General features: G+C 37.7%; 1 protein-coding gene and 1 long non-coding RNA gene across 2 annotated transcripts; both read left to right on the forward strand.

The window, feature by feature from the left end:
* Positions 1–7,293: 7,293 nt before the first annotated feature.
* On the forward strand, positions 7,294–9,291 carry LOC123469387 (uracil phosphoribosyltransferase homolog). Its single transcript, XM_045168260.1, has 8 exons — positions 7,294–7,412; positions 7,478–7,654; positions 7,698–7,814; positions 8,039–8,081; positions 8,144–8,293; positions 8,374–8,461; positions 9,013–9,143; positions 9,198–9,291. Exons 1-8 carry the CDS (start codon positions 7,294–7,296, stop codon positions 9,270–9,272), a joined length of 900 nt encoding a protein of 299 aa, XP_045024195.1. The 3' UTR covers positions 9,273–9,291.
* Positions 9,292–10,421: 1,130 nt separating this feature from the next.
* Positions 10,422–11,558, forward strand: LOC123469418. The gene is made up of 2 exons (XR_006642690.1): positions 10,422–10,892; positions 11,035–11,558. It is a non-coding gene; the product is annotated as an uncharacterized LOC123469418 (long non-coding RNA).
* The last annotated feature ends 794 nt before the right edge of the window (positions 11,559–12,352 follow it).

Below are 12,352 nucleotides of genomic sequence, written 5' to 3' on the forward strand. Positions count from 1 at the left end.
GACTTCGCTTTTTTTTTTGTGAGACTACGGCTCGGCCCCGCGGCGATTGGGTAGCTTTTTTGGCGATCGGGTAGGTAATTTTGATTTTCGGTGCGGATCTGACAGATCGCAGATCATCCATTTTCTTACCCATGGGTAAACAGATCAAAGCCGGTTCCAAACAAAAAAAGGACCCAGATCCTAGAACCAGTTGCTGGACCCGGTTCTACGACCCGGTTCTAAGAAAAAGTTCCCAAACCCGGTTCTAAAAACCGGTTACACTGGTTTTTTTACCCGTTTACCCGACTTATTTTAAGCCGTCATCTTAAAAAATGGCGGCAGATCTAACCGATCGCACCGAAGAACCGCACCGGAACCGATCTGTTTCTGGAGAACACGAACTGATCTCAACAGATAGATCATTTTTCGGATAGATCAGATCGGTTTACCCGATCTCGGTCAATCGGGGCCGAACCCTACGTGAGACTAAAAATGTTTTGGCAAACATGACACATGCATGGTGTCCAGTTTCCGTATTATTACCAGGACATTACTACCTTCTGGATAGAGTGTGGGTTTGATCCGCTAGATGACTCTTTAAGCGACATCCCGTCGAAAGATAGGAGACAGATGTAAATAAAGCATAAAACAGACAGGATATGGATACACTAGCAGACAAATAGAAAAAGCTATTTACGTATAAATGCACAACCGGGATTCTATGACTGCTCCTGGTGACCCCGAGAGCTACTGAAAGTCAAAAAAGATTCGCAGGGAAAAAAGGCCACCCTACTGGGCCATGTTAATAAAGTGGTCATTTCATTTCCCTTCTTTATAGGGGTTTTCTTGATTGGATCATTCATGACATTTGAATCCATATTTAAATTAGTTCGTCGCGTCTGCAAGCGCTAGCTGTCGCTAGGTTACCAGACAAGATGACGGCCTTTCATGACTTATCGTCCAAACGATAAGTTACGTTCTTCATAGGGCAAAAGTGACGGTGCAGCAATTCAAGACGTATCGTCTAGTAGTGCACAACCATGTTGAGAAATTACTGATCCAAGCTGAGAATCTCAGCTACTTGATACGACCTTGGTCTCCTCGAGCAACAAGGTCTCTGAGACGGCGTCTTAATGTGCAGACGATAAACACGCCAAAGCTAATAACAGGCTGGTCGCAGACTATCTCGTCGATCCTTAGCGACAAATCGCACCGTCACTTTTTCTGCTGAGGAAAGTCGATTCTTATCGACTAGTCTATAAGAGTCGACTTGTCCATTAGAGTGTGCCTTTTTTATAGCTAGTTTGTAATGATTATTGTAGGCCTATTAAATCGTTTGAATCTAGGGTTTAAATATAAAAACGTTTGCAGAATACATTTATTTTAAATTCTTGTGTGTATTGTTAATGAACGCTTGATTTTAAAGTTGTGATTTAAGGTGTATTTTCTTCACGAGCAAGACTGAAGAGTGCATTAATCATTACAGATTTTTGGTCATCGTCCAATTCCCATCCTTTTAGACCACGAAGAATTTTCGAAAAAATGTTCAGCATATCGGTTTTTTCGGCAGGATCTACATCAGATGGGTTTTCTTCAGGAAAAACACTGAAAAATACGGCAATCATTTTTGATTTTTGATCAACGTCCAATTCCAGTAGTGTAAAATCATAAAGAATATTCGAGAAAATGTTCAGCATGTCTGTTTTCTTGTCCTGACCTGGATAAAGTGTGTTTTCTTCACGAGCAACACTGGAGAATATGTTAATCATTTCTGATTTTTGGTTAACGTCCAATGCCAGGGTTGTAAGATCATAAACAATATTCGAGAAAACGCTCAGCATGTTCCTTTTCTTGGCAGGGTTCGCAGCAGGTGTGTTTTCTCCACGTTCAACACTGGACAGAACGTTAATCATTTCTGATTGTTTGTCAACGTCCAATTCCAGTGCTTTAAGATCATGAAGAATTTTCGAGAACGTTTTCAGTATGTATGTTGTTTTCTCGGCAGTGTCCACATCAGGTGTATTTTCTTCACGAGCAAGACTGAATAGTGCGTTAATCATTGCTGATTTTTGGTCATCGCCCAATTCCAATCCTTTTAGACCATGAAGAATTTTCGAGAAAATGTTCAGCATGTCGGTTTTCTCGGCAGGATCTACATCAGACGGGTTTTCTTCAGGAGAAACACTGAAAAATACGGCAATCATTTTTGATTTTTGATCAACGTCCAATTCCAGTAGTGTAAGATCATAAAGAATATTCGAGAAAATGTTCAGCATGTCTGTGTTCTTGGCCTGACCTGGATAAGGTGTGTTTTCTTCACGAGCAACACTGGAGAGTACGTTAATCATTTCTGATTTTTGGTTAACGTCCAATGCCAGGGTTGTAAGATCATTGACAATATTCGAGAAAACGCTCAGCATGTTCATTTTATTGGCAGGCTCCGCACCTGGTGTGTTTTCTCCACGTGCAACACTGGACAGAACGTTAATCATTTCTGATTGTTTGTCAACGTCCAATTCCAGTGCTTTAAGATCATGAAGAATTTCCGAGAACATTTTCAGTATGTATGTTTTCTCGGCAGTATCCGCATCAGGTGTATTTTCTTCACGAGCAAGACTGAATAGTGCGTTAATCATTGCTGATTTTTGGTCATCGCCCAATTCCAATCCTTTTAGACCATGAAGAATTTTCGAGAAAATGTTCAGCATGTCGGTTTTCTCGGCAGGATCTACATCAGACGGGTTTTCTTCAGGAGAAACACTGAAAAATACGGCAATCATTTTTGATTTTTGATCAACGTCCAATTCCAGTAGTGTAAGATCATAAAGAATATTCGAGAAAATGTTCAGCATGTCTGTTTTCTTGGCCTGGCCTGGATAAGGTGTGTTTTCTTCACGAGCAACACTGTAGAGTACGTTAATCATTTCTGATTTATGGTCAACGTCCAATGCCAAGGTTGTAAGATCATAAACAATATTCGAGAAAACGCTCAGCATGTTCATTTTCTTGGCAGGGTCCGCATCAGGTGTGTTTTCTCCACGTGCAACACTGCACAGAACGTTAATCATTTCTGATTGTTTGTCAACGTTCAATTTCAGTGCTTTAAGATCATGAAGAATTTTCGAGAACGTTTTCAGTATGTATGTTTTCTCGGCAGTGTCCGCATCAGGTGTATTTTCTTCACGAGCAAGACTGAATAGTGCGTTAATCATTACTGATTTCTGGTCATCGCCCAATTCCAATCCTTTTAGACCATGAAGAATTTTCGAGAAAATGTTCAGCATGTCGGTTTTCTCGGCAGGATCTACATCAGATGGGTTTTCTTCAAGAAAAACACTGAAAAAAACGGCAATCATTTTTGATTTTTGATCAACGTCCAATTCCAGTAGTGTAAGATCATAAAGAATATTCGAGAAAATGTTCAGCATGTCTGTGTTCTTGGCCTGACCTGGATAAGGTGTGTTTTCTTCACGAGCAACAGTGGAGAGTACGTTAATCATTTCTGATTTTTGGTCAACGTCCAATGCCAGGGTTGTAAGATCATTGACAATATTCGAGAAAACGCTCAGCATGTTCATTTTATTGGCAGGGTCCGCACCAGGTGTGTTTTCTCCACGTGCAACACTGGACAGAACGTTAATCATTTCTGATTGTTTGTCAACGTCCAATTCCAGTGCTTTAAGATCATGAAGAATTTCCGAGAACATTTTCAGTATGTATGTTTTCTCGGCAGTGTCCGCATCAGGTGTATTTTCTTCACGAGCAAGACTGAATAGTGCGTTAATCATTGCTGTTTTTGATCATCGCCCAATTCCAATCCTTTTAGACCATGAAGAATTTTCGAGAAAATGTTCAGCATGTCGGTTTTCTCGGCAGGATCTACATCAGATGGGTTTTCTTCAGGAGAAACACTGAAAAATACGGCAATCATTTTTGATTTTTGATCAACGTCCAATTCCAGTAGTGTAAGATCATAAAGAATATTCGAGAAAATGTTCAGCATGTCTGTTTTCTTGGCCTGACCTGGATAAGGTGTGTTTTCTTCACGAGCAACACTGGAGAGTACGTTAATCATTTCTGATTTATGGTCAACGTCCAATGCCATGGTTGTAAGATCATAAACAATATTCGAGAAAACGCTCAGCATGTTCATTTTCTTGGCAGGGTCCGCATCAGGTGTGTTTTCTCCACGTGCAACACTGGACAGAACGTTAATAATTTCTGATTGTTTGTCAACGTCCAATTCCAGTGCTTTAAGATCATGAAGAATTTTCGAGAACGTTTTCAGTATGTATGTTTTCTCGGCAGTGTCCGCATCAGGTGTATTTTCTTCACGAGCAAGACTGAAGAGTGCGTTAATCATTACTGATTTCTGGTCATCGCCCAATTCCAATCCTTTTAGACCATGAAGAATTTTCGAGAAAATGTTCAGCATGTCGGTTTTCTCGGCAGGATCTACATCAGATGTGTTTTCTTCAGGAGAAACACTGAAAAAAACGGCAATCATTTTAGATTTTTGATCAACGTCCAATTCCAGTAGTGTAAGATCATAAAGAATATTCGAGAAAATGTTCAGCATGTCTGTTTTCTTGGCCTGACCTCGATAAGGTGTGTTTTCTTCACGAACAACACTGGAGAGTACGTTAATCATTTCTGATTTTTGGTCAACGTTCAATGCCAGTGTTGTAAGATCATAAACAATATTCGAGAAAACGCTCAGCATGTTCATTTTTTTGGCAGGGTCCGCATCATGTGTGTTTTCTCCACGTGCAACACTGAACAGAACGTTAATCATTCCTGAATTTTGGTCAACGTCCAATTCCAGTCCTTTAAGATCATGGAGAATTTCCGAGAAAATTTTCAGTATGTCGGTTTTCTTGGCAGGATCTACATCAGGTGTGCTTTCTTCAGGAGAAACACTGAAAAGTACGGCAATCATTTTTGATTTTTGATCAACGTCCAATTCCAGTGGTTTAAGATCATAAAGAATATTCGTGAAAATGTTTAGCACGTTTGTTTCCTTGGCTGGAGATACTATCATAGAAAGTAGACTCTCCATTTGTGATCTTGTTTCATCTATGGCGTGGTAGTCAACGACTGCAGACAGAGAATTTGCGGCCTTCAGCTTTAACCCGATGCTTTTCTCCTCGTTAATGTCTTGAAGGATTGCTATCATTTTCGATTTGATTTTTGTTTCGGTTTCTTGTGAAGCTATTTTCAAGAGAAGTTTTAGCATTTTCCACTTGACGGCCTCATCAATGTTTTGCGAAACGATCTTTGACATGAGCTTCACCATTTTCAGTCTAATTGCCTTATCGTCCCCGGGCCGACCCATTATGTTTTCTAGGACCTGAAACATTTTCTGTTTGATATCCTGGTCAATTCCTTGCTCCGAAAGGAGTATCAAAAACTTGTTAAAGAAATCCCTTTCTTCTGCTGAATTTGTCTCGGAAGAAACAAAAGACGACAAGACACCTGTCATTTTCTTTTCGAGGTTGAAGTTTTTCGTAGACTCTATTTTCGCTTCTGTGTTGTGATCAGTGCCACGAGAAACCATAGATGACAGAAGGGCTACCATATTTTGGTCGTTTCCTGGAATGGTCTTTTGTAAAAGAAATACTGGTTCTATGTTGTTACTGTTGTCATCGTCGTTTTCCGAGAAACTAGTAAGAGAAATCTTCCTTTCTTGTGGTTTTCGAACGTAAATGTTGTCGGTATTTTTATCGTCAGGGTCGTAAATGTCTGATCTAGGGTGGGCAATTTTTCCTTCTAGCAGAATACCTGATGAGCTTCCAGGAAAGGTAGGATGAGAAGCTGTAGACAGTTCTGGTGGTTCTGGTGGTGACTGGACAATTGCAGAATAGCTGTTTTCTGTAGGACACTTAAGAGGTGGGCATGCTTCTTCCATGTTACTCAACATAACGATGAAGCCCACACACACTGTAATACTACAGACAACTGCAATAAGTGTGGACACTGCTAAGTAGCATGTTGTAAACTTAACCATTTTCAAGTTTGATCAGAAATTGTTTATTGCCTCTTTCGATTATGCCCCTTTATAAATAAATGCAACTTTTGAACCACGCAAGTGTAAAATCTTGAGGTTTTCTTGAATTTTTTTCGAAAACTGCAAGTCACCTCTAAAGTTTTAGTTTTTTAGTTTATAATGTCTATAGTCACATTAAGTTCAATATGATTTTATTGAAATTTGCCTTAAATAATCTGAAAAATATCAATTTCCCGATAGGGATTCTATCAAAATCACCTCATGTGTACTACGATGCCGATTTATCCGATATTTTTCAATAGATGGCGTTTGCTGCAATACGGATTTTAACACAGGTTTGAGGGTTATTCAGATGCGTGTTATACGTTTTTGTTTCTCGTTTGTCGTGCTGCCGCTCCCTTACTAACGCTTTTGCAAAGCTGAAATAACGGCTGACTGGTTGGTCATGTCTTTTGCGATTTTTGGGTCATTAGTTACGCAGGAAATAAAATAAAATTCAATTTAAGCCTTTTCCCGTCGTTAGATGGCGTTGCTTTTTTTAAGGCTTGATTTTGTGTTGCTAGGTGGCGTTTGGCTTGAAAATATGAAGAAAGCATTTCTTTCATTTAAATTTGGTACCTTCATTTTATTCAATAATTTTTCGTTTAGTCGCCAAATTTTTTTAGTGACGTCATGTAATTTTGAATTTGAATTTTTGAACGTTCTATTTGGAACCTTCAAAACTGAAATTAGTAATACATTAATATTATTATTAACATCCATGCAAGAGTATTAACGAATCGATTGACCAAGATGAAAATGCTGAACTATTTAGCAATTCTAATACTGAACCTTCAGCAAAAGACTCCCTGTCATGTTGGGTTTGGAAACATTTCACGAAAATTAAGTCGAAGCCAGGGAAAGCAGTCTGCAAGCATTTAAAAAAAGTGATGGTAATTTTAATTTGAAATAGCCAGCAGTGTACGCTAGCGACATAGTGGCCGGTACGACAATACTTCAACGTTGAAAAATAGATATTTGGCGTGACGGGCCGCCACAGTAACATGTATAAAAACGCGCGCCAGAAAATTCCGATTAGCAACACCACCACCAAGCTGTGCATAACCTTGCAGACTTGCTCATTCTGTTTTATTGTTTGACAGACGTAAATTGGGCAGAAAGGTAAGAACTAAACACAGCAACACAATTTATTAGCTTAAAAAAAGTTTTCAAAATTCCCGCAACTATTTCCACGCTAACACAGGAAACTACATTACGCAATCCCTTGACCGTATCTAAGCAGAAGGAGCGTGTTTCTGATAACCAGAATGGATGCGTTTTTAAAAACTGGAAAGCTCTCCAATCAACCGAAGGAAAGTGGAGCATCCTCGGTTTCTGAGCCATTACAACGAAAACGAGGTTCCTTAATACCTTGGGTTGAAAAATAGTAAAACAAGTTTGGTTTCAAAGCTTGAAACGAACAGCTGTATGTAATGTGTATTTGTGCCATAGCCGTCCTAGAACAATCAATGAAGTTTCATACCAAGAGGAAGTAGTTGCTGTGCTTCAGAAATCTCTTCAAGGAGCTGATCTTCCTAATCTTTTGTTCTATGGCCCTCCTGGTACTGGTAAAACTAGCACAATATTGGCAGCTGCTAGAGAACTGTTTGGTGACATTTACAAGGAGAGGTTGTAACTGACGCCGGTGCATTACCGGCTTCAAAATTTTAAGAGTAAATCTATATTCATCTTACCAGGTACGGGAAATACTGTCGTTAAAGCAGTTAGCGTTGTCGTTCTCTAAGAGGAATGACCAGACATGTGAACTACAGACCATAATTCGTGACAGGTGTTTATGTTTATATATTTTTTAGTTACTCTAACTGTTTAGTTTTCATATGATATGATTGACTCTATGTGAACTAAAAAATAGTTTTACACCTTGTTGCAGAATCAACAACTGGGCCACTTTTGTGTGCCAATACTGACAACTAATTTAAGAAGTGTTTCAATTCTGGAATTTTTTCAACCAACTAACAACTTATTCATGTTTTTGTTCCAACAATTTTATAGGAATACTAGTCGAAATGATTTCAAATTTTATGCTGACAGATTGGTATGCATAGCCTTTTCATTTAGATTTCTGGGCATTCTCATTTTTAAGATTTTTTTATCTAGATTCGTCTTGTTATAGAGGAAAGCTTAAACCAGCTTCCCTATTCACCTTGCACAGTTGTAACTCCTATAGGATTTCCATATGATGGTTTGCAATTTGAAAAGGGAAATTGTGGGGTGTCCATCGTCAGAAGTGGAGAAGCTATGGAACAGGTATGTATGTCCAAAAGCTTATGAAGACATCTTTCCTATTTGTTTATTTTCTATTTTAATAGTTTGTCTTTCATTAAAAGGGACTTAGGGATTGCTGTAGATCAATGAGAATTGGGAAAATTTTGATTGACTCAGATCATGATACCCATGAAGCTAAAGTTGTTTATGGTAAGTTTCCTGAAGACATTTCACAAAGAAAAGTTCTTCTTGTGTATCCAATCATGAGTGAGTATATAAATATCAATGGTATCCCTACAGAGCAGTTCGACCTAAATTTGTCCACTCCGCCAACGTGCCCGTAGTACATATTCCGGCTGATATCATGGCATCGACTGACGTGATTGTAGTTTTACCGCACTTAGATACCGTGGCCAAAGCTTTATTATGTATTTACGAACATATTGCCCTATGGGGAAAGTTTTAGTCAAATATGCATTTAAAAGGCTTTCAAATCGACGATAAATATTTATTTACGCTTGTGTTTGTATAACTCTGGCACAAAGAATCGTGAGTCTCTTCTAGATTTTTGTATGATTTCCAACCATTTCATTAGTTCGGCCATACAAATACGTTTGTGAACTAAAACCATGTTTTACTAGTAAGATACTAGTAAAACAAGTAACAACTAGTATTTGAAATTGGTGTTTGCATAATCCACTCTACTGCCGTGCATTACCGGCTTTAAAATTTTAGGAGTAAATCTATATTCATCTTACCAGGTACGGGCAATACTATCGTTAAAGCAGTTAGCGTTCTAAAGGATCATTCGGTGCTGGAGGAAAATATTGTCCTTGCTAACCTTTTCTGTACTCCTCCAGCAACCCAAACAATAGTAACAGCCTTTCCTCAGGTAAGTGTTGAGATACGTCTGAATTTGAACGAAAATGAATTTTTGTTCGTATAGATGAAAATCTTGACTTCTGAGATTCATCCAGTTGCACCTAATCACTTTGGACAGAAATACTTCGGAACTGATTAAATACAATTTAATAAACAAACTTGTATTGTTAGATTTATTCGTATAAGGTAAATGATCGGTATAGAAAGTAACAACTTTGAAGATTTTTTATGGTGTTTATTTTACAAACTCAACAGGGATGAGTGTTTATTACTTAACTATGAAAGTAATTTTTTAAAACATATCTGCTGTCCAGTAATCGTTTCAGTTCCTTTCTTTTTTGGGCACTTCAGACCAGACTTAAACGTGCTTTATAATCTGCTTTCCATGTTTTATAATGTTGTTTCTATGTAATCTTACCATTTAACAGCATGTTGCATTTTAGCAAAAGTAGAGTAAAATTTTAAACGAGAAAATCAGAAAATATCTGCATCCTCACACAACTAGAAATGCCAATCATTGAATATAGCGGAAAAATCGGGAAAAATTAGGGAAAGCCTTCTCTGAGAATATTTGGGCAAATATATTAGATTCAAATGCAATTAAATGTTTTTGCTAGAAAAAAAATAAAGGAAGAAAGAAAACAAAGTTGACCAAAGCATACATTTTTTTTACTTTCCTTGCTTTGTTCATGCAGTGAAATGAGGAAATTTTACAGAATAGGTCATTGTCAATAGGGTCTAATTCTCGAACAGCTATTTTTAGAACAGTGATCAACATCTTTTTTTCCAATGAAATTCTAAAATATCTTTGTAGATTCCAGTCAACGGTGAAATTCGTTTCAGTTCTAGTGCACAAGAAATTTATGCTTTTCAGGTAGTAACACGAGCCTAAAAAAGGGGGAGGGGGTAAAAACTGAAAGTGTGGGCGATCGGAGTTCGTACTCCCTTGAAACTATTTTTAGAATATTTCCAACATATCACATGTACTCATGCAGTTATTCAAAAACCTGTATTTCAATTCTTAAAAAGTTACAACAAATGAGAAAACAAACATTATCCTTGAAATATTATAATTGATTACAATATTTTCAGTAATTTTGACATCGCGTACAGTGATGAAGCTCATACATTCATTTATTTCATCAAATACCGAATATGTCTTCATCCATGACACAAATGGGGTATTCCTATAGGAAGTAAGTTAAGTTAAGTTAAGGTTAGCGCTTAATCTACGACTGGTACAAAACAACGATTATTATGTATAAGTTATTCTGGAACAAGATCTGAATTAAAGCTATCTATGAAAACGTGATTAGTCGAAATTCAAATAACCGACGAAACAAATGTTAGAAAATTAAATAGTCTTGGGATCAATCATTTCTGACTTATCCGTTCGATGTACGGAACGCCAAATTACCCCCTAAAAATTCAGCACCTCGGCTAGGGCCATTTATTTTTTTTTGCAGAAAATAATCACCATCCACCCACGCCATCTAGCGGCCACGGTACGCACCTTTTTGAAATCCCCACTGGAGGAGGAGCTGAATCACTATCGATCTCTACAACCATTTCCAACAATTAATATCGATTTTATCGTGCCAGAGCAGATACAGGTGAATATCTCTGTGATAATAAATTTGTTTTTGTTTTCTAAACGTTCATCAATTACTGGTTTTCAATACTGTTTATCTCGCTTGTTGCAATAACATACCAGTTTATCTCGCGTTGAAATGGATGACGCTGTCTGGAGTGTTGCGTTGTAAGTCACGTTTCTCTTTTGTATCGTTTTTTCTTTTTCTTTTTTGTATGCGCACACGTGCATTCTACGTATAAAACCTAATGTTATGATTATGCCTGTGATGTCCGATGATTTTACTCATGTATATTTTTGTGTCATTTAGAATCTGGTCGATTAAAACCACATTAAGTGTCCTCAGTGTCGCAGATTCACTCCGGTTAGTGCCGGGCCAATCTCTGTGAATGATGATCTCCAAACCGATCACGATTTGATGGCCCTACTTCTCCAAACAAAAACAAATTTATTATCACAGAGACATTCACCTGTATCTGCCACGGGCACGATAAAATCGATATTAATTGTTGGAAATGGTTATAGGAATCGATAGTGATTTATCTCCTCCTCCAGCGGGTGGGATTTCAAAACGGTGCATACCGTGACTGCTAGATGGCGTTGGTGGATGATGATTATTTTCTGCGAAAAAAAATAAATGGCCCTAGCCGAGGTGCTGAATTTTTAGGGGGTAATTTGGCGTTCCGTATCGATGTGCCGACAAGGAAAATTTGCATCACTAGAACAACAATTTTGCAAAAAAGACGATTTCGAAAGAAACTAAGATAAACGTCAGCAGGAATAGACATAACCCAGTAACGTAAAGTAATTTTTTTAATTGAATGCAGTTAAAAACATACATCACAAATATTACCGAATAACAAACACATTTGTACCAGATTTTAAAATAAAGATAATAAATAGATTCGTGTTTATGCTTGTATTCTATTTCTTTGATTACTTTACGGTGTCATCTCGTTTACCATGATCTTCTTTTACAGGATGGCAAGCGGGATTTTTCATTTAACGGTTCAATCGTAGAACTACATCTGATATAGCAGATTTCCGTTTCGAAGATTTTTTTTTTATCCCAGTGATTTTTTTTTTTTTGCTGTATTTTCGGTCAGGCGAAGGCAATTTATTATTTTTAATTATATAACAAACGTCTGAAAGTTCCATGCCTTTTTTTATTTTACGAAAAGCGAGATAATCGGCATTAGGGACAATCCATTCAGAAACCTTACTGGATTTCCTGTCTGAACAATATTTTCATTACGAGGTTCAATGATTGGTGATGATCTCCGATGATCATCAAACACCACCATATTGATAAGAAAAGAAAAAGTAAGGGGCCAGAAAACATTCAATGAAAACGTAGATTTCAAACGACCAGGAATACAGAAAACATCTAATTACCTAGCGACAATTGAATATAGCATTGGACGAGAAGCTTAATAACTTTGTGACCCATAACACTATTAAGTAAGACAACTCGAATTTATTTGACTAGACTATGTTCAGTAAAAACCTGGAAACCTTTGCTCCAAATCAAAGTGAAAATTGGTTCCAGCTAACCAATTCGCTAATATCCCCATAGTGAGGAGTTTCTTGTTGCAGACTTACAGCTTGAACTTCATTCATTACCTTTA

This window comes from Daphnia magna, linkage group LG1 (assembly GCF_020631705.1).
Source record: "Daphnia magna isolate NIES linkage group LG1, ASM2063170v1.1, whole genome shotgun sequence".
NCBI classification, from domain to species: Eukaryota; Metazoa; Arthropoda; class Branchiopoda; order Diplostraca; family Daphniidae; genus Daphnia; species Daphnia magna.

Excerpts from the sequence above, each read along its gene's own strand:
- LOC123469387 (XM_045168260.1), top strand. The coding sequence starts at position 7,294 with ATGGATGCGTTTTTAAAAACTGGAAAGCTCTCCAATCAACCGAAGGAA. Across the intron at positions 7,815-8,038 it reads CAGACCATAATTCGTGACAG|GAATACTAGTCGAAATGATT; the intron begins GTGTTTATGTTT and ends ACAATTTTATAG. Across the intron at positions 8,082-8,143 it reads AATTTTATGCTGACAGATTG|ATTCGTCTTGTTATAGAGGA; the intron begins GTATGCATAGCC and ends TTTTTTATCTAG.